The 23,279-nt window shown below is 39.1% G+C and overlaps 1 protein-coding gene across 3 annotated transcripts in view; it reads left to right on the forward strand.

Annotated features, from left to right (window-relative positions):
* INPP4B (inositol polyphosphate-4-phosphatase type II B) overlaps window positions 1-23,279 on the forward strand; it is a 213,017-nt gene that overhangs the window by 14,403 nt on the left and 175,335 nt on the right. For all 3 annotated transcript variants that reach the window (XM_056362789.1, XM_056362797.1, XM_056362787.1), the window contains exons 3-4: window positions 11,150-11,268; window positions 13,134-13,250. In XM_056362789.1, coding sequence (XP_056218764.1) covers window positions 11,150-11,268; window positions 13,134-13,250 — 236 coding nt within the window. The remainder of the gene's footprint in view (window positions 1-11,149; window positions 11,269-13,133; window positions 13,251-23,279) is intronic.

Here is a 23,279-nt window from a genome sequence, read left to right on the forward strand (position 1 = left end):
AACATTTAATTAGCAGAGAAGACTGAAGTCATCCTCCGCTTTTGAACACATTAGTTATAGATGTACTTATTTTTGGAACTTTTGAAATGGATGTCCTGCGGTGAGATTTGACTTGAAAATTAGGTTCGCCTGCAGGCCCTGAAAAAAAATGAAATTCTCCAAAAATGCAGTACCACAAAATCCCACAAGACACTGAATGCAGCATGACAAGCAGACTGACCTGAGGTGCTTATGACAGCTTTGCTGAAAACAAACAAAATGCTGAAGAATGCTTTTCTTCATTGTTTAACCCCTACCTCCTGTAGATAATAAATTTTCTAGTACAGTTACGGACACTTCAATTATTGTGTTTAACCATATTTTTTGTACCTTTTTTTGTGTTACGTGGTATATGAAATAAAAATTAAATAAATTGAACTAAATTTTTAAAATGCCTATCTTGTGAAATATAGTTGAAATGCTCAAAAGAAGTATAAGCTGACACTTTAATCTGAAATCCTTCTGCATTTAAGATTGATTTCCGAGGGATTGAGTGAATGCAGAATTTCATTATGATGAGTTAAGAAGAATCTGGGCTTAGCATTCTTTGAAGACCAGATTTTTTCACACCTGAGAAGCTGAGGATTGTTGGCTTGTAAATGATTGTAGGATTGTAAATGAACTGCTTTAAAAGGTAAAATGCACTAGCACTGTTTTCAACTGAGATCTGAACATGCTCCCGGTGAGATGAAGAGCAGCAATGCCCAGGTCATTCTGGATTTAAATCTAAAATCTGCCAGGGAGGCAAATGAAGGTTTGGTTTTGGTTGGGTTTTTTTTCCCCCTTTAATCCTTAAGTAATATTTCTTTGTATGAAGGAGTACAAATAATTGAAAATGATTTCTCTGGCAAGAAGTCAGCTATGTCTTTACATATGTGTCAACACATCAAAAACAAGGCGGTTTAAAACATAGTATTGTAACCTGTAAATAGCAGTCTTTGACCTTTGAAGAAATTCCTGCTGGAAATGACAGTCTGTTTGTAATACAAGAATTCAACTTTCTGGTTTAGCATGCAGTATGGTGGGCCCTACTGCTCTGTAGAGCTCATTAACATCTCCCCCTTTTTTAGATCTGTCTCAAAATACAAGCTGCAGACTTTCTGTAAATCTGTGAGTTAACAATTTAGAGTAATAATGTCAGGCCGGTATCCTAGAGAGATGAGCTCGCTCTTGATTTTGAAGAAACTGGAAATACAAATGTATATGCTGCCTTAAAAAAGTTACTTTGTGACATCTAAGTGTGGCACAACTACCATCAGTATGGTTATTTGTCACACTGTACTTTTTTAAAGGCTGTTTGTCTGTACCAACAGAGTGCTGATGGTTGAGATGTACGTTTTGGAGAAGTTTAGGAGTAAAGGTTATTTTTTTCAGGATGTGTGAGTAAACGAATCCAAAATGCTCATGGGAGATGGATTCCTTGAAACCTGTCCTCTGACACAACCCTTAATCTGTGAGCTTTTGTTATTTCTGGACTCTGTTGTTTATGTGAAAAGAAACATATATATACGCGTGCGCGCACACACACACACACATATATATATGTAATTCCTTATAAAGGGGTTATACTTTGTTATCTCATGCAGGTCCCATGCTATTAAAGTATTCTTTATTTGTCAGAATGGCTGTTTCAAAATCCCCTGAGGAGTAAAGCACTGTCTCTTACTTAGATCTCTAATTTAGGTATTAATCCAGAATTGCCACCTTTTCAGATAAGTTTTACCTAGATTAGAACATCTCCTTTTAACTATAGCTCACGCAGATTACTTGGTATTTATCATGCATTTCCTGACTAGGAAATTTAATCATTACAGGGCTAAAAGTGATTGTCCTAGATTGCACAAATCTATTTTCTCCTTTGATTAAAACTATGTTTTGCTGCTTTTTGCCTTGACTTTGAAGTACATTTTAGTCCGGTTTCCTTTTAGGCATGTGAATGAGCGTGGCTTTTGCCTTGCTAAAAGATGACCTCTGGCGTATTGGAGGAACAGTGCTTTGCTTTCTATTTTTTTGTAGAGAACCCTCTTTTTCGACAGGGACTCACAAGTAATTTTCAACATTTGACAAGCCCCTGTGCAATGAGAACCAATTGTGAATCAGACTATCATTTAGAGTACTGGGGAAGGGGATAATAAAGAAACAATGCAATCACACTGCTCGGTAGTACCCTGCCTGCCTTTTTTAAAGGCCACGTTCTGCCTCTTTTGAGCACTACACGTGGAGAGTACTACTGTGGTCAAACCTTTCTGCCTTTGTTTTTGGTTGTTTTTTTTATGAATCTGTGCAGTTGATCAAAACCACGTTGCTTCTTCACCCTTCGCTGAAGGCTCTGTGCTTGGCATATGTAAAGGGAGGAAACCAACTCTTCTCAGACAAATGAATCTTAAAGGCTGTTCAGTTATGCGGCTGAGCAATAGTTTTGCTTGCAAGTCTAACTATTAGTCTTTTCTTTTGTTAGTTCCTGTTGTTAATATAGCTGTCTACTGCGTCCTGTCCTGGCACCGTCATCATGATTGCCTTCATTATGTAATATTTTCAATTGAAGAAGAAATGAATAGTTTCATTCACTAGCAGTGTCTCATGGGCAACATGGCTATGGCCACATAATCAATTAGCTTATAATTAAAGAGCTGGCACCAGAGAAGTTTACGTGAAAGAGACATCCTTATTGCAGGTTCTAAAACTGCACTGTTGTTGAGATGTACGTGGGTCTGGATTAACATTAGCTAGCTTGGGTGGTAATAACAACATAGTTGTGGGGCCCTGGAGTCTTCTCCAGGCTGCACGACATGCTGAAGAAGCAGGATGGATCACTCCTTGCTGATGTCTGGGCTCCTGTAGCTGGACTTCCACCCAGACGCCAGAGTAGCTGCTCACAGCTGCTCAAAGCAGCTGTACTGCAGTGAAAGAAGCACCCTAAAGGATTTCAGGTTGTATAGAACCTTCAGGTTGTATCTGAACCTTGTTGTCTGCTGTAGTTGCTGGACTCTGTGTTGCTTGACTGCCTGCCTTAGTTCTGCAAGGGAAGCTTCTTTCCTCACCAAATCTGAAAGTATGTTGTAAAGATGTATATGATGACATGGATTTGGAGTAAGGCTGAGCAACAGATGCATTTTCTTTACATATTAGAGACAAAGACTGTCTCTACAGTGTTGTAAAGTAATACTGCACACGGAGGATCAAAACCACTTAATGCTTGACAACTGGTGTAGCAGTGTGTAAGTGCTTATGTCAAAGGAAGAAATGTGTGCTGTTAGAATAAAAGCAGATGTGGCAGACTGAAAACTTTGAGAGGGACTTGGCACTTTTGTTTCTTTTCATCTTTCTGTGGTATTGCTGATGCGGTTTTGTACATTTATTTTTGAAGAGGTGGGCAAAGTTAGGAACCAGCAGAATATATTTTATTTATAAAAATCTCAAATTGTTAGAGGTTCTAGATGTTTCCTGTGAGCTTATAGTGTAAAGAAACTCAGTCACGAGAAAAAGGAGGCCTGTATACCGTTTGCTAGTCTTTGAATTCTTCACCTGATACTTAAACCTGCAACCACTCTATTTTTGGGATAGTGAGAAGCCTTTGAAAGAAATTACAGTGTTTGCATCTTTATTAGATAATTGATATGACAATATTAGGAAGAGGTAAAGGAAGAAATGTTTTTTAGCTCTGTTTCCAGGAGATGTAAACCCTTTTGTGGTATTCTAAAATACTAACAATACCGAACTAAATTACAGCTTTGGAATCAAAATTCATTTTGATATGAATAAATTTTGGAGTATAGTGATGTACAGCAAGATTTTTTTAAGACTTTAAGCATTTATTTTCATTTTTTCTCTTCTTCTTTCTTCATTTCTCTCACCAGACAACTTAAGTCACCTTCAGGTCAGGGTATAAATACTATTAATAGGTGGTGCCATGAGCAGAATAGTTTTGGACAGAAGGTAAAGAGGATAACTGAGAATCTAGAGCAAGAGCAAGAGCTCTGTCTTGCTGTCACTAGACTACTGCAGCATCTCAGAAAGACAGAATTCTATGTGCTGTCAAGAGGCACGGTGTGCTCAGTGAGGAAATGCAGTCTGTTTTGGAAGAATTACATTTTTATGACTAAATATAGAAGTACATGGAAAAGATAGAAATTCTCAGATACAGTTTCACAGATTAAAGGAGTTTAAAAATATTGATCAAGAGAAGTTTGTAACTTAAGGAACCAGCTGTTCTGAGCAAAGCTAGAAACTCACTTCTGTGACCTTGTTGCCATTGTGTAGCTTAAGCCTAGAACACAGAGATGGTGAAAGTCAGTTATACACAATTGTAAATAAAACTGGAGGAGTGTGACTGTTAGCAGTGAATGTGCTGAAACAGATTGTCTGACTTTAGCAATGGATTAACATATTATCAAAATGTAAATACCACTGATGAGGTGGTTAACACATGTAACCGTGCATTCACTTCTGCAGTGGAAATACAATGCCTGTGAGCTGTTCGTTGATCCATTCAGCTCTTGCATCTATTGTACCTAAACTGTGTAAGTAACTGGGGTTGTCCAGGCTGAATAGCAAAGTTGCAATATGAAATAGGCCTGCTCTAACATGTCAGAGGAATTGAAACCCACACTCAGGAAATGGCTATTATTGCTGCTGGTAATGGCAATGCAAAGTTAAGTCTAAGCCTTTGCATTTATTTTACTTTCTTGGAGAAAGCAGAAGGGTATGCAGTTTGAAAGTGCTCTGCTTAATGCCCTAGTCCGGCATGAGGCTTTCAGTAAAACGCAAAAGACACAAATCTTAAAATTCCTTTAGTACTACAAAACCAAGGGGTGGGCAGAACTTACTCTGAAATAGATTACTTACGATTTTCACAGTGGTAATTCTAACCAGATTTATCACTTCATATGCAAATAGGATGATGAGTGCAGCTGGCATCTCAACTCCTGGGCATGATCACTTATCCCTACCCTCTATCAGCATAAAGCATTTTCCCCCAGCAGCACTTGTGTATCTTATTTCAATGACTCCTAGATAATCATGCTCTTTTAGCTGCAAATTAAGTGGCTAATGATTGAGGTTTTTCTGGACAGCATATTGATCTTTCTTACAGTAAATATTGCTAATATTGTTGGTATAGTGGGATTCCTGCCCCGGCCCCCCTCCCCCCCCCCCAACCTGTATTTGCAGAGATGTCGTAGAGATATATCTCTTTGTGCTTCATCTGATGACTGCCCTGTCATCTTTTTCTCCTTGGACTGTTGGTAGCAATTTTCTTCCCACTGTTAATTACAGTCATCCTCTGAAGGATACTAATTGTGTTATGCATGTGTATTTTCTTGAGATATAACTAGGTTACTTTAGCAACCAGCTGTACGTTCCAGAGAACAGAGATGTATTTTATTTTTATACAAGCCTGTCATCCCCAGAGACAGGAAGAGTGATCTTGGAGCTTCTCTTAGGTAAAAATCAGTGGATCTTTACTTACATGTGGTCCAAATGTTTTGGACCTCTAATCTGTAGAGATTCTTTCCATTGCAGTTTACCAGAGTCTGAGTATCTGTTTTAGTGACTACTGTTGATGAGTGTTCCTCCTAATACATACCTGTTTCATGACCATGTAACTATGCCCTCATTTTGCAATAACATGGATATTATAATTTCTGTGGCTGTGTCCTTCAATATTTAGTGTTGTAAGGTGAATTTTACTGGGAATCCACTCTGCAAATTTTTGCGGGAGTAACTTCTCTGTTCTTTTGGTCTCTGGGTAGAGGTGCTCTTTACCCACCAGTATACTGAAGCATTCCTGCTGACACATGAATGGGACAATCAATTAGTAGTATTCATGATAAACCAATTAGTAATATTTATTATGGAGCAGTAGCTGGAGGAGTACTCATTAACACCGTTCAGTGCTAATACCAGTCTTCAAATGTTTGTCTCATTTGCTTTCAGGCATGTTTTGCCATGCAGAGAACACATTGCTGTCCTGTTCTCATCCCTCTTACAGTTGAATTTACACTCCTAATTTAAAAGTACGACCAAAGCTTTCCTGTATGTTCTAAAGCTGGATTATTCCTAAGCCTTTATGTGTGCCTGACTGAAGGTATTGTTTTCAGCAAGCTTGATTAGCACTGTGTTCAGTGGAGGCAGAAGCAGCGGTGATGTGCACTTTCTTCTTCCTGCCCTCCTCAACATCTGCTCCAGGGTGGAGGAAAGAAAACTGCGTACTGTTTAGTGTTCTGCATGTAGCACAGGTCTGAATGTAGTGTTCTCTTATTTAATGTGTCCTTTTGCCCACTAAGGAATAGCTGCACCTCAGTTAATTAGTCTGTCTTGACAGACTGTACAATATTATTTATAAACTAGGTTGCTTTGGGATAATAATGCTGCTGCAATGCCAATGAAATGAAAAAGAAAAAAATTTTGAACATCATGTTCACACATACAGGTGTGTGAGACATGCAGGCTTCTCCCATGCCCCTTGTCTTTAGATGCTACTAATTTTCCGTTCTGTTTTGACAGCGTACAAAATAGTGTGCTCTGGAGACAATGGGGCTATGGTGGTTAATTCTTTTCCCTCGCCAGACCCCTGGAATCTCTTTTGGTTTGAAAATGGGAAGGAATGAAGCTGTGTTAAATGGTGTTTCTGTCACTGGTTAAAGAAAAAGCTACCTCGCAAATTGCCATGTAGGCCAATACATGCATCGTGTGAATCTGTGGTCTGGGAAGACATTCACTGATGTGCTCTAATTTCCCCCACTAACAAAAATAAATGTTGCCATTTGAATGCCATTTCCCAATTCTGGGGCTAGTGCTTGGTTTTCTTCCCAAACAGCTCTGTGAACTCTGAGCAAAGAATGTCTTTCAGTCCCTCTGCCCATGTCATTTGTTCCAGCTACTGGATCTTTTTCAGTTCTGGGGGATGCTGCATCTCCCTGTTTCTCTGCCAGATTAACTTCTGCTGGCTCCAGTTGGCTTAGTGCTTGGAGCCCTGCTGAATGCCTGGTCAGAATTGTTACAGTTTCAGGGAACGTAGATGATGAATTTCCAGACTATTTCTCTTTGTTGTTGTTGTTTGTTTTGTTTGTTTTCCCACTTTTTATTGTTATATAGTCATTGGGATTTTTTAATCTTTCTCTCAGTGCTCTATTCCTCCATACAGGTAATGTTTCACAAAATTCTCCCTGGTGCCATGAATTGGTCACTGAAATCATGAAGCAACATTCTGGCTGTGTTTACACTTTAGCCCAGTTTTGAGGAAACAGTAACCCGCCTTTCTCTTCAGCTGTCTTCACGTGTGTGTGTGTACACACCCAGAAGAAGAGCAGAGGCGGCACGCTAGTGCAGCATAGAGAACAGTGAAATACTGAATGTGGCAGGACTCTGGAGTCAAATATCTACTTATGCGCTTTGCATTTACAGCACACGTGATTTGTGTGCATTGTAGCAGTACTGACATGTACAGGGCAATATGTAGCATGACTGATAGAGAAGGAAGACTTGTTTACTGTGATTCATGTAAGAATAATACCATGGTTTTGATAGTAGAACAGTAATGGAAATGACATAATTAATATTCTTTTTGCTTTTATTCTTTAGAAAATAACTGTTGAAGGATAACATCATTTATTTCAAGGCATTTTAAATGGCAAGAGATCTACATGTAGACCACGTAGGTTTGCAAAATAAATGAGTATTTGTAACTACATTCTAAAGAAATTCTTATTCCTTGCAGCCGTTCATCTTGCTTTACACATAGTGATTACTTTGCTGTATTTCTTTCTTTAATATGTAGAGAAGTTGTTTCTTTCAGCCATCTTAACTTCTTTTTCTCTGATTTAAAAGCATAAATTATTCCTAATGTAGTTCTTCCTTAAACATTCATTGTACGCTGATAGGCTTAGCAGAGATGGGATTACCGGGGGAATGGATGACTCAGGCTTTTACACACTGAGTCAACAGTCACAATGAGTAGATTCATATACTTCTGGTGTGTAAGTACAAGCTGTCACTTCATTTCACTGAGTTTTGTTGATGAGTTTTTCCAGAATTAATTCAAGCATAGTGAAGTATTGAAAAGTTATGTGACCTATGTATATGGTCTGCTTGGGCATAGGTCATGATGGAAAGCATGTTGATGTTGTTACCTGCTTTCACTGTGTTACATTTGCAGCTAAGAAACCAGCCTTGGCACGCCTTTCATGTTTGCATTTTCATCAGTTTCTTTTTGAGGAGTATGTCAATAATGCCCAAGAGATGTGTCTAAATATGTAACTTATAGCTGGTATTCCACTTTCACAACCATGTCATGTTTCACATAGTCAAACATGGTTGACTGTTTGTTTGAGAAGACCCGATTTTCAAACATACTGCTAGTAAGATAGTTTAAAGGGCAGTAATGCAGTGTGGAGCTGTGGAACTTTCTAGGCTCTGAACAGGGTATAACAAACTTCTCCTGTTCTTTGTCATCAGCTTTAAAGTAATCCTTATGTATTCTTAAACATTTCAGTTGGGCTGTTTTTAAGGGAGGTGATGCACTGTGGCTCAAACTGACAAATTCTGTGTCACACCAAGTATTCAGTTGTCTGCTGGTGACAACCTTATTGAATATCCTTTCTGATTGAAATGGTAGTTGTGAACAGTAGTAGCCCAGTGTCCAGTAGAGACAAATAATTCTGTCATCGAAGTAGATGCAGGTTTCATTTATCCCTCTGCACTGGGATCTCCCAAAGAGTTCTAATACTTTGTGCTGATCCCTCCCCATTGGGGATATGCAGATGAATTATCTTAAATTTCATTGGGTAGAGCTGACATTAAGATCGTATTGCTAAGCTGTCTTTTTACAGGAAAATGATCTAATGACTGGCTATGACCACAAAAATTACCACATTGTCTCCTATGTTCAGATATCATCAAGGTGGTGACCACTTAGTGCAAATCTTCTTCCTATTGTTAAAGTTTTATCAATAGGAAAAAAGCCTATGCTTTTGGCTGCTAAAAGAATTAGTCACATCTAGTTCATGTATCTGAGACATGTCACAAGTAAATAAAAGCATTATTTATAGGGGATTTACCTCCATTCATCATGCACTAGTACTTTTTACAAGTTCAGCTGTAGGGTTCCTGCCATAGTCACTGGTGCGTTTATTTATTTATTTTTGTTTCTACTAGGTTTCTGTCTCTTTCTGTTTTTTTCCTTTTTGATGTATTCCTGTCATCTTTGGAGGTCTATTGAATTGTGAGCTGGCTAGCCTTCCTCTGTGGTGGATGTGAAAAATTCGACTACATCTGTCAATGTTCCAGCTTCTCATATTGAAAATTAGCTCTCTTGCCATTCCTCTGAAACTGTGCTTTACTGTGCTGTGTTCTAAAAACATGATTAGAGTGGAGCATTTGAAGATTGGGTGGTGGCATAAGATCAGGGTTTGTGGGGGAAAATGGCTCTATATGGAAATTTCAATGGTCTGATTCTGCATTTGTGGTGAGCTTTAAAGAGGATATAGTTCAAACAGCTAGGTATCTGCCCAACCTGTTGTGCTTTGGTAACAGTTTTCCCATAAATCTGCTCATATTTATATTCAGGTCATATCAAGTAGTGCTAATATTTAGAGTAATTTCAATAATATGGTGAGCCTTAGTAGCAAGGAATTGCTATTCAACTCTGGTGCTGTTACATCACCTGTTTCATAAAGACTTAATAATGCAAAACCTTTTATTCTTATTGCACTTTTACCTGCAAATTATGATAGGGTCAGCTTGAGACTATCTACCAAAAGATTTCATTAGCAATTTGGGCTAAAGTAAAACTACAAAATATTCTTTGAAGGTTAGATGTAATTGTTTCCTTGTTCCTTTATAACTATGGGAGAGCAGTAAAAAAGCTTCAGCCAGTTTTCCTTTTATTTCCTCAAGCAGCAGGTCCAAGCCCAAAGGAAAAAAAAAAAGTATAAACCAAGCTGAGTTGGCCTTTTGTATGTATCAGAGCTTTCCTTTCCTTGGCTTCTCAACAAACCAGGTTTGCTTGCTGTGAGGATAATCTGACTCATCTTTTACAATGTTAAAGGTCAGCTGCACTTGATGAAGCCCCCGTTGGCAGTGACTCCTAGAAAATGTTCTTGGCTCTTTCTTGTCAATTAGCCTCTCTGAAACCAGAGGCTTTTCTTTTGTTCCATCGGGCTTCTAAGTTCCTAGTGTAGTTTGATGCACTGCAGAAAGCACTGGGTAGATCCTGTCGCAGTATTCACGGTTGCATATTCCATATTGAAGAACGTAAGGTGGATGGGTTTTGCTTGGGAACCCGCGCATGCCCTGTTAGTGCACGTCCCTTCTGCAGAGCAGCTAATGGTGCATTTGTGTCTTTCCTCTGCCTCTTCTGTTTTCTTTGGTGCTTTTGTCCTTTTGGTTAGAGGGCATGAGGTGTGTTAGTCTAAAGAGTGAACTCCATCACCTACCTGCATGACTGTGACCCCAGGATAAAAATGAATTATGAAACAATAACTGAATTTCTATATTTTTATTAGGTAAAACGAGTTTTAATAATAATGTCACATAGCCAGAATACAATTATTTTTCTCATTTATATGCAAGTCACTGACAAAAGAATTGGTTATTTTGCTATCTGCTTTTAGTTATGTGGATTTTTATTCGATGAATTCTGCTCAAAAGTTCAAAATGTAGTATTAGGCTATATAAACTAACCTAATCACTGGTAGCATTTAACTGGTTCAGAATGTGTTTAAAATGGTCATGTACAGTGAAAACTGTCAAACAAGAGATGATCAAATTAAGCGGCTAAGAGAGATTTTGTGGCAGATTAAATGAGTGCTTATGTAAAATTACCTACTATTGCAGTGAGTGTAAATTCATATACTGGAGCTGATGAGCCTCTGGCAGGGAGCTTTGCAGAAGCTGCAAGTATTTTTAGTGGAAACAAAATCTCAGTTCAGTTATGCAGCATGTGACTTCCTATTTCTGTAAGTTACTTCCAAGGGACTTCCTCTGTTAAATCGGCTTGTCTCTAGAGATTTAATCTGGAGCCGGAGTGTAGTCTGCTTTGTCCTGTGCCTGTGACAGCATTTTCCCAGAGTTTTCTTTTGAGTATTTTATTTTTATTTTGTACTGTCTTCAGCATGCAAGGATCTAGTGGCTGCTACCCGTGATCGGAAGCTGAATACGTTTATACAAGTCTCAGTGGTACATCCAGCAGAGCACATTTTGACGAGGTATTCAAGCACTGAAATCGTGGAGGTGAGAGTCTTTCTTATTCAATTAACATGGTCATTAATGAATTGCTCATTTCTTCCTTAGTGAACGAGAAGTAAAACAAGTTTGTGCACAGTCTTAGGTAAGACAAGCACACTCTGCCAGTTAATAAAGCATACCTGAATGTGCTGTAGTTCTTGGCATTTAACCAGGATAAACGGTTAGAAATGAGCTTGGCTTTTCATGAAAGCTCTGTTGTTCCAAGTAGAGGCATAGGGAATACTCCAGTTCTCCAGACATAGATCTAGAATGAAACAGGGAATAGCTGCTTTCATGAAAGGACAAGGCACTGCAAAGTAAAATTAGAGTACAGTGAGTAAGGTATTTGTAAAGTATTTTTAAATTACAGAAGAACATAGGTGTATTATATGGTCTGTTATATCCTATATATCCTATCTGTTTCTTGTTCTATTTTTTACATTGGAAAGTTGATGCTTTTGCAATTTGAAAAATATTAGCCTACTTTTATAATTAGGGAAAAGTGTGTGTGTGTACGTAATGTCTGTGACTTTATGTGAAATAATTAGTAACTTGCATCACATTACAGCAAAAGTTGTCTGAGGCTGCTTTGCGAGTCTTCACTTTGCCCTGTAAGCATCATGTCAGAAACAGCTAAAGTGGTTCACAGAGGAAAATTAAGTGTGGGCAGGCAATGTAGGTGTAACTTGCTTAATTTACTGTAGAGATTCATTAAGAATGGGGAAGTCTTATTGTAAACAGAGATGAATTTGCGAAAGGCTTGTTTTAACTGTTAAATACAATGAGAATATTTCATGAGCTCTTTGTGTGGTCAGTTTCAACTAACTACTAATTAAATTGTTATAGTTTCAGGCATCAACCATACTGAAACTTCTTAATTCAAACATCTTGTTTCTGATTGGGGTGTTTCATTGCAAACTGGAATGGTGTCATGCAGAAGATGGAATAGATTATTTATTTATTTATTTATTTATTTATTGAATAGAAGTTGATGCATTTCCTGACACAATGTCCTAGATCTGAATAAATCCCTGAATTTGTTGTCAAGGCTCTCAGCTTCATGGTCAAGCTTTGGGGGAGGGGAAGGCAGGGGCACAGAAAAGTTATTTTCCTTAAGAGAAATTACACTTATCATGCAAAATCCTTTATTTTACTTAATAGAAAATTTAAGGATACTAGCCTAAGAATCTTTGGAAACTAAGTATAATTAAACATTGAGAAATTCTAGCCAACGTTTTACATGATTCATTGAATTGTTCATATATCTGAGGCTATGATAAGGTTACTTCTGTGTTCACCTTTTAGATATAATCATAGTGCTACAACATAAAGGAATATTATCTTATTCCTCTACTGCCTGAAGAGGGGTGTTGTAATCCCCTCCCTGCAAATCAGTATCCTTAATGTAATACAGGGAGTCTTTATAGCATTTCTGTAGACATTTTATTGTGACTTAATGAAGATCTCTCATTTTCTGTGTGTGTGTGAGTTGTGTCTTCAGTTCATTTAAATTATTATGAGATTTCAGAAAATATTCTGGGATAAAGATCAGGTTTGTTTATTACAGGTTTCATTGCACATACTAAGACCTGCTGGCTGAGCTGTTTAGGGGCATGTTGCTAGTTTTTGTTGCAGAAGCACTCAATATCTTTTCCAGTTAAAAAACTTTTCAGAAATCTTTTTGAAACTTTCCTAACAAAGTTTTGAAGTTCTCTGATTTTCTGACTGCTTGGGTAATACTTAGCTGTTCACATCTCTCCACAGTAAAAAGCTAATTTGTTATAAAGAGCCCACAGTTTCTGTACATCCATAATGGCTTACTACACATTGCACAGCTGTTACCTTACTGAATGTTTACTCATGTTACACAGGGTACAAGAGATCCACTGTTTTTGACTGGTGTGACATTCCCACCGGAATACCCCATCTATGAGGAAACCAAAATAAAACTAGCAGTCTATGATGTCAAAGATAAATCTCAAGACACGGTAAGTGCTTTGCTTCATTCTTGCATAAATCGTACTGAGGATTTAAGTTTGTCACTATATTGTTCTTTGGTTCTCTTTAGAAAGTTTTCCAATTGGGGAAATAGGTTTATGTACAATTGGTTTTGCTTATTTCTTATACCTTAAATGTACTGTATTTTTTGTTGTTGTATTAGAGAATAGAGAAAGAGAGCTATGCACTTAAGATAGACCCTTTGCTATTGTTTAATTGGTTACATGAATCAGCACGGGTATTCCTGGCAAATAAAAAATACTTTTCTGTGCTTTTTGATGGCAGAGAACTTATGAAATACACTGAGATAACACCACTGTGAATAATTTTCCAGAAATATGTTTCTGATATGATTCTGGTTTGGGCATATAATAATAATAGGGCCATGTAACCTGATGTTTGAGAGAGGTAACCACATTTTATTTTTGATCTCTTGCATACCCGCAGTTCTCTTGTGGCTGCTGCTATTATCTATTTGTAAGGGCCCAAGATCATCTGTGTCACTGCTAAAGGTCAATAATTTTGGGTTGCAGTGTGCATTTCTGGTTACACTGTCAGCTTTTTACTTGACAAACAGTTATTCACTTGAGATGATATATGGAGGTCAGTGGGGTGATCTGAGTGATTTAACTGCCAAACATAGACCATGAGTACCAGTTTATGTGCTCCAGGTGATCTAAGACAGACTTGCAGAGCTAGAAGATACCATAGGACCTATGGGAGATCTGCATTTGTCTTCTGTGGCAGCTGGAGTCCAGCTGATAGCTTTCTCTTGGGCATCAAGAATGGTCCTTGATGCCTGTATTTAATTAGCTGAAATGCTCTTTACACATCTGTAATTGGCCCCCATTACGATTAAAGACTGTGCAAGCTCATTCAATGACTTTATATGCGTTCATTACCCATAAGACGGAAATTAAAGGCATAACTTACAACTTCAGACTGTCTTTGCTTACAAAAGTATAGTTACAAAGTTACAGATTTAGAGGACTTGTAATTTTTTTTCAGGTAGAAAATAGTTTATGTGTTTGTTTATGTTCTGGACCTTTGTGAGCAAACACGTTGGATCTGTCTCCTTACTGTCCTCTTTAATGGGAATGTATGGAATATTTCAGACACTGAATCTGTACTACTTTCGGTTTATAGACTAAAGTATTTTTTCTGTTTAAGAATAACCAGGGAGGGGGCATATACACACATTTTCAGAATGTTTATGTTTTAATTTTTGCTTATGGTTTAGACTACAGGGGCTTAAAATGGGATCTGCTATTTATTCAATAGAATTGTCACCCTTGGACAGATACAGGAATTGAGTGAAAGCAGTTTGACTTTGTCCCTTCCCTTCCAGTTTCTGTTGTGACTGACAGATGATGGAAAATAATATCCTGTCTGTAAGCAAAAAGAGTGGACTTGATTCATAGAGCTATCCCTGTACTACTACTCTTCCAGTTGGAGGTCTTGATGCTGCCTCTTATACAGGACAAGATCTAGCCTCGAGAATCGATAAAATTTGATAATTTACAAACTTTTAGTAACTTTTTATAACTCTTCTTTAAAATTGTAGTACAGGATTAGAGTCTCTCCCAGAGAATCCCGTTAATGTAGCTCATAAGTCACAAGAGAGAACTACTACTTTTGTCATAGTAGTTATGTAGCTCCTATGTAAAACACCTAGATTATCATATCTTTTTGTAAGGGAAGACGTTAATCCCACCCCTGGTTTATATATATTTAGCTTTTTTTTTCCAGTATTAAGCCATTTTAAAACAGGATGTAGATAAGAAAAAATTAAATAAGCTTTAGAATTTGAGTTAAGGTAGACTACTGCAAGTGTCAACGACCCTGGGCCATCCAGGTTGTGACTTCATTTGTGGCAATATTTGGACTTCTGTTTATATCCTAGAATATCAGCAACAATAAATTTAATGGTTTGACTTTCTTTACTATAATTGGAAGCCATCGCACTTTTCTATTAATTCAGGTGACCTTTTTGTGTCTGGAGGTGTATATAGATTCATAAAAGTCAGGTTTAAATGAGCTATGTTTGTTACTATTACTAGCGTAGCTGCAGCTGCACAGACCTCAGTCTTTGCTTCATGATCCAAGAAGTGGGCAGTAAGCCTGTTCCAAGTGCTGTGGCTTCACAGTTCTATTATCCAGGCTACAACAAAGCTGACTTTCTTGTTTCTCAAAAAATGCTGCCACAGATTATAGCCACAACATGGAGCCCCACCATTTCTCCAGACAGGTAATCCACTTGGGGGTAGAGGTGAATCCAAGGGTGTTAGGTATGCTTCTGCTCTTCTAGGTCATGCTTCCAGAGCAGTCACCAGCTCGTACAGGGGAGCATTTATGGCAGAATCAACTTTGGATCTGACTGCAAAATAGTTTGGAGAAATTGAGCAAAGAGCTACAGTAATAAAATTCCCACAGCATCAGGGCTATACTACTACTGGTTACTTCAGTTAACCAATTCAAAATAGCTAATATCCCTCGTCCTAAATATGTACTTATTCTTTTGTTATTTCCCTTGTAATTAAAATGAAACTAAAGGAAGTGAATTCTATGCATTAATTAAACTCGGCAGGATTTTACTGCCGCAAATACAAGACTGTAGAGAAGGAGGGAAAAGGGCAGTGACTGCATCACAGGGTGAAGCATTTTTGTGTTTTTTTGCCTAAACCTGCCTCTTTCTGTACAAGAGAATTAGGTCTCTTTTTCAAACCCACTAGATTTTTACCATAATACAAAAACAATTATATACTGCTTGGTTTATGCACACCGGTCATAATGCTAAAGTGAAAGGGGATGCTTCCCAGTGTGACACAACCAGAATGTTTTTTGGCACTTGTGACATGCTACTTGGGCTGCTCTTTTTAAAAATTTCAAAATAACCCTGCAATTCTTGCATCCCTGTACCAGAAAGCGGATAGTTAACTTCACTCTTGCCTGTCATTTAACTTAGATTATATAAGGAGTGAAGTTTAATTATATTAAACTACTGTGCAGCTGGTATCACATTGACTGTGGTTGATACAGTGAATGTTCTAACTGCACTTTTCACTTTTTATGCATCTCTGTCTGATGTTGATTATAATTATATTTTGGCTGTGTCAAGCTTTCTGTAATTGAGGCTTTTTAATATAATGAAACAATTGGTTTTTTTGTTTTGCCTAGTCTTCTTAAATTAGGGTGATTGGTTACTGTAAATTTTCATGTAAATAGAAACTTTTAATAAAGACTATGCTATTCCTACTTTACTTTGATATAGTTGGAATAAAGAAGTTAATAGTGTGTTTATGAAATGTAATTTAAATATATCCAGTGAAGCCATGCATACAAAGCAGTAGGTAATGCATAGTCTGAAAAATGTACTGTGACATCTGTTTCTACATCACAAAAATTTTCATCTGATATTGCCGTGAGCAAATTTATGTTTCACTGGCTTGATTTGCACTGTCTTTAAGATTTTTAGATATTTGGGTTTTGTCATAATGCTGAGGCTGCACCTGTTTAAGTCATTGTCCAAAAAAATCAAAATTAGAGGCTCATATGCTGTTAAAGTATTACCTCTGTACCACTTCTGTACAGGCATGCTATTCTTATATTTCCTATAAGCATGCAGGTTTGCCCAGTTTGGTCTAGCAAATTTTAAAGCTAAAACTGGATTAATTATCTTTGAAAATACTGCTTTGCACAAATTAGGTACCACTGCCATGACAGACCTGGAGAAAATACAAAATACATGAATTTGTGTTACACTAAGAGGCGGGGATGCCTAGTGACTAATTTGGGAGGCAACAGTCTGTCTGTCCTGCGTTCGGAGTGTATACTACTTGCGTCCTGCAGCGAGCATTCTGAACTTCATTGTGTAGAGCACTATGGTTATATTTTTGGGCAAGTACATAACATTTAGCTATGGTGAGGCTTTTCTTTGCTTTTTTTCCAAGATCGATTCTTCTGTGGCCCAATCTTCATCTGATTTGTGTTTATTTCATGCAGTTACACCTACTGCTTAGATTCTTACTATACCGACTTTTCTATCTGTAAAGTGGGTTTGAAAGTGTTTGTATCTTGTGTGATGGGATTACTTTTGTTTTAATGCAACAAGATCTTGAGGTAAACACTGTTCTTGTATGACATGCAGTGAGTTGGGCCACCTCCTTTTGATCCACACATGAAGAAGTGTTGGAAGCAGAGGAAATTAGCAACTTTATCTGGTTACAACTTTCTGTATGTAGTCCCTGCATCACCCCTTCACAGATTCCCCTTATTTATAGGAGGAAATGGAAATTGGGAAGCCCGAGAAGAAGCTTCAAAAGCATAGATTTTGAATACCAACTAGGGTTAGATTATTTAACAGGTTTTTTTGCTGTTTATCTTAAACACCAGCAGGTAGATACAGTCTCCTTTAGATGGATGTAACTACTGGAATACACATGTGATATTGAAGATATAACCAACTGTGCTAAAGCTCCTGAGAACTAGGAGAAACCGGATGTATACAAGGCAGTTGGAATATTACAGGTTCTACTGTCTGGTCTTGCATTGCTTACTTCCCAAATTTTCTCTTAATCAGTGAGAATAAAGTCAGATTAACATGGTAATTTTAGGAGTGGTAGGCATGGAAACACAGTATTAGATATGGGAATTTGTTATAAAGTGACAATTTTAGATTATTTAGGCTTCAAATTACACCTTTTAGCTTTTGAGGTTTGAATTTTCTATTGAACGTACTCACCATAAATGAAAATTTGCAAAGGGTTTTTCTTTGTATGTTTCTTGATATTGCAAGTATCCCTATTAAAACTGAATCACACCAGGGGGAGTGGAAAATGAAGACTGTCTGTCATGAAAGAAGCATTTTGAGTTCAGTTGTGAAGCCAAACCTGAAGTGGCAGCAGCGTTTCATGTCCCCTTGTGGGCATTGATCTGTAACACAAAACCACCGTGCAGTTAAGTGGGGTTTGCCACCTCTGCTGAAGAGGCCCATGGCTTGACTATTAGGAACGCTGCAGAGCAGTATGTGAAATGCATTAGCAGAGATAAATGTAAAAGCTTGCACGTCACCTACTTGCACTCTGCCTGTAGCAGAGTGCTCTTAGTCCCTCACTCTTGTGAACACTAGAACTACTGAAGCTGTTTTACTTTAAAACTTGAAGCGATGTTGAAAATGCTCTATTTTGTTTAGAGAAAAAGCACTTCAAATTCTTCCTTTTAACAGTTCCATTCACTGTCATCTCTGCAGAATTTTTAGAGAAATATTGCTTTAAGTTAGAAACTCTTATTATCTCATTCTTCTGAACAGAGCAGTATTGTACGGTACCATGGTCCTACCCAAAGAAATATTTGCACTAAAGCTTTAGATATTCATGTTTCTTTTCAATATCATATGTTTTTTTCACAAATATATATTTGATGATAAATTTAGTTTTCCTTTTGCATCAAATTATATATTCTTACTAAAAGCCATTATTGGAAATATTGAGCAGAGGAATACTTTTTATTCTTCTGGGAACATGCATGTGGAATCCACTTAAAACATTATTGTCCATCTTTCTCAGTATTTTTTAGAAGTCTGGACACATAAAGGGAAATTCAAACTGCTAACTTTCATTTGGGTTTATACTGAAATACATTCTTTCTTTGAAGTGGCTGAGGGTGTAATAAGGTTTTCTATATCTTAGTGTATCTGCGAGAGAGTTGGGGATAAGTGTCAAGACCAGGAAAGTTACAGGTATAGACCTAAAGTCCATTTGTAGCCTTGCTGCTCTTTGTGCCTAGCCCTTGAAAATTCAGTGGGAGGATTTGACTTTGCAAAAATTTTCTCTCTTTGAAAGCATCCTACTTTTCCTCCTACCGTTTTATTATTTTTTTTACTAATTGAGGCAAATTCTTCCCTATTGCTGTCTTCAGGGAAAGTTGTAATTTACTGTTCATTAATTTTCCATTTTCTTTTCCTTTTCTACCTACTCTGTCAATCAAATGCTATTGCTGCCTCACATCAGTCAAAGGTTTGCTCCAAGAGCTGACTTTACGGAAAACTGCTGTAAAACTACGTAGTGATGAGACCAATTGTATTCTGTACAAATGTAAAGGGTTCTAAGGGAACCAAATAGTGAATAACAGAAAAACAGAAAAGATAACATTTTCCTGTAGATTTTATTTTAACCAGCTAAGAATTTCAGTAACATAGGCATGGTTGTTCCAATCTCTGTAGCATGCTCCAAAAAGCTTGCAAATGTAGCGTTCTTCCATGAGTACTTTGTATGTATGTATTCATAGATATCTTTCATTGCTTCATCCCTAACTAGACCAGCACAGACCACATCAGAATAGTCAAACAAATCCAAGGTGGTTATTGCACTGCTGTATCATTTCTAATGATGACTTGCAGGGTTCAAGGGACACGTGCCTAGTACAGAAGGCAGGGTTGTTTTCCTCTGAAATATGCATGCTGCAGTGAATAGAGGAAGAAGAGCATGGCACAGTGTTTCTTTAGTCAGTGTGGAGCAACTGGACTGTGAGAACATGGCCTCAAGTTGAAGAATATTCCTCTGTCCTTTCAAAGGGTTGATCTGCTTTCCTTCCCAGTGCCTTTGACCCTGGCATCACCTGGACAAGGCACTGGGGGTGCAGCTTCTCAGGAGGGGTGGCTGGTGCCCTGGTAGGCTGGGTACTGCAGCCCTCCTGGGCAGCCCAGGCACTGCAAGCATGAAGGATTTTCTTGTACTAAACACAGCAACATGGGAATGTTGAATGGCTCAAAGGATAAGATTTGTCTGTTCTCATTGATGATTTCCCTTTTTTATCAGGTGAATGATCAGTTAGTCCCATCACACCAACACAAATTCTAAAAAGTACAAAGGGGAGCTGACATTCAAGAAAATAGTGATGTTTGCCTTTAGCTGTAGCTACTTAAAATTATACACACAACAGATGGCATGTTTACCTATAGTTGATGGGTAGTTTATAAATGAGAGGGGCTTCCTGCAGATGAAAAAAAAGCAGAAGACTTAAGATGTTTTTTCTAGTATGGAAAGCTGTAGTTTTGCCTGTTGAACTCATTTTTTGGTAGTTTCTTTACCTGGAAAATAATTCATCAAATCAATGCCTCTCTTGTTCATGTAGAAGCACTTCTAACTTTAAGTGGACACATTGAACTCCTTGAAAAATTGCAATTGTGAACTTCTGTTCAATGCTTCATGTTCTGTGGGTTTCTGTCAAATAAGACTTTAGAATAATCTATTACAAGTAATTGTATTTATACTGCAGGAAAAAATGTTCATGTGCCATCCTTTACTTGCAGCATTTATAATTTTACATTAACAGAAATGAATTAACTGTAGGAAATGTGTTAAATATTGAGGGGGGGAAAAAAAGAATAAGAAATGCTTATAGCGTAGCATCTGCCTCTTAATCTTCACTAAGGAACTTCCATTTTTCTCAAAGCCTGGTTCAGTACTAATGGAAATAGTTCAGTGACTTCCTGAAATTATTTTGATTTTTGCTTTATAATATTTGTTATCTTAATTTTTTAGTATCTTGAAAATCTGACATATCTGTTCTCACAGAGTCCAACCACAGAGTCATAGAATTGTTTAGGTTGGAAAAAGCCTTCAAGACCATCAAGTCCAACCATCAGCCTAGTACTTCAGGGTCCACCACTAAACAAGTCCCTAACTACACATCTTTTAAATACCTTCAGGGCTGATGACTCAACCACTTCCCTGGGCAGCCTGTTCCAATGCTAGACAACCCTTTCAGTGAAGACATTTTTCCTTAATATCCAGTCTAATACTCCTCTGGCAAAGCTTTAGGCCATTTCTTCTTGTCCTGTGACTTGTTTCTCGGGAGAAGAGTCTGATGCTCACTTCGCTACAACCTCCTGTCAGGTAGTTGTACAGAGCGGTAAGGTCTCCCCTGAGCCTCCTTTTTTTCAGGCTAAACACCCCAGTTCCCTCAGCCACTCCTCACAACACTTGTGCCCCAGCCCCTTCCCCAGCCCCGCTGCCCGTCTCTGGACACGCTCCAGCCCCTCAGTGTCCCTCCTGCAGCAAGGGGCCCAAACCTGAACACGGGATTTGAGTATTGAGTACTGGCCTCACCAGTGCCCAGTGCAGGGGGACGGTCACTGCCCTGGTCCCGCTGGCCACGCTGTTTCTGACACAAGCCAGGTGATGTTGGCCCTCTTGGCCACCTGGGCACTGTGCTGGCTCATGTTCAGCCAGCTGTCAACCAGCACCCCCAGGGCCTTTTCCTCCATGCAGCTTTCTAGTTGCTCTCTCTTCCCCCAGCCTGTAGTGTTGCATGATGTTGTTGTGACCCAAGTGTAGGACCCAACTGCACTGAGCCTTGCTGAACCTCATGCAATTGGCCTTGGCTGATGGATCCAGCCTGTCCAGACCCGTCTGTAGAGCCTTCCTGCCCTCAAGCAGATCAACACTCCCTCTCAGTTTGGTGTTGCCTGCAAGCTTACCGAGGATACACTCAATCCCTTTGTCAAGATTATTGATAAGGATATTAAACAGGACTGGCCCCAGTACTGAGCCCTGGGGAACACCACTTGTGACTGGCTGCCAACTGGATGTAGCTCCATTCACCACTATGCTTTGGGTTTTGCCATCCAGCTGTTTTTTTTACCCAGCGAAGAGTATACTTCTCCAAGCCATGAGCAGCCAGTTTCTCCAGGAGAATGCTGTGGAAAATGGTGTCAAAGGCTTTACAAAAGTTCAGGTAGACAACCCAGGACCTTCCTTTCGTCAACCCCTGCTGGCTGCACCCAATCCCCCAGTTGTCATGCACATGCTGCATGATGGTGCTCAGGATGATCTGCTCCGTAACCTTCCCCAGCACCAAGGTCAGGTTGACCGGCCTGTAGCTCACTGGATCCTCCTTCCAGCCTTTCTTGTAGATGGCCACCACACTTGCTAACTTCCAGTCAACTGGGACCTCCCCGGTTAGCCAGGATTGCTGGTAAGTGATTGAAAGTGCCTCGGTGAGCACTTCTGCCAGCTCCCCCAGTACCCTTAGGTGGATCCCATCAGCCCCATAGACTTATGTGCGTCTAAATGGGTGTAGCAGGTCACTGATCATTTTCCCCTTGGATTATGGGAGCTTCGTTCTGCTCCCTGCCCTGGTCTCCCCTTCAAGAGGCTGGGTACTCATGGAACAACTGGTCTTACTGTTAAAGACTGAAGTTAAGAAGGCATTAACAAACCTTGGCCTTTTCCTTATCCTTTGTCACTATGTTTCCCCCCCTTCCCCCCCCCCCCCCTCCAATAAAGGATGAAGATTCTCCTTAGCCCGTCTGTTGTTGCTAATGTATTTGTAGAAACATTTTTTTATTGTCTTTCATGGCAGTAGCCAGATTGCATTGTAATTGGACTTTGGCCCTTCTAATTTTCTCCCTGCATAACCTCATGACACCCTTATAGTCATCCTGAGTTGCCGGCCCCTTCTTCCAAAGGTCACTAACTCTCCTTTTTTCCCTGAGTTCCAGCCAAAGCTCTCTGTTCGGCCAGGGTGCTGCTCTTCCCGGCTGGCTTGTCCTTTGGCACATGGGGACCGCCTGCTCCTGCGCCTTTAAGATTTCCTTCCGGAAGAGCGCCCAGCCTTCCTGGACTCCTTCGCCCTTCACAGCTGCTTCCCGAGGGACTCTGTCAGCCAGGCTCCTAAACAGGCCACAATCTGCCCCATGGAAGTCCAAGGTAGCAGTTCCGCTACCTCCCCTCCTTACTTCTCTGAGAATCAATAACTCTGTCTATCATTTCGTGATCGCTATGCCCAAGGCGACCCCCAGCCACCACATCACCCACAAGTCCTTCTCTGTTCTTCTTCTGTGGTCCACCCTCCCTAGCTGGCTCCCTGACCAGCTGTGTCAGAAGTTAGCTCCCACACGCTGCAGGAACCTCCCAGGCCGTTTCCTCTCCACTTCTGTGGTGCAGTTGTTTTGCCAGCAGAAATCCGTTAAGTTCCAGTCTCCCATGAGAACAAGGGCTAGCAATTGTGACACTTCT

Source organism: Falco biarmicus, chromosome 1 (genome assembly GCF_023638135.1).
Source record: "Falco biarmicus isolate bFalBia1 chromosome 1, bFalBia1.pri, whole genome shotgun sequence".
NCBI lineage: Eukaryota > Metazoa > Chordata > Aves > Falconiformes > Falconidae > Falco > Falco biarmicus.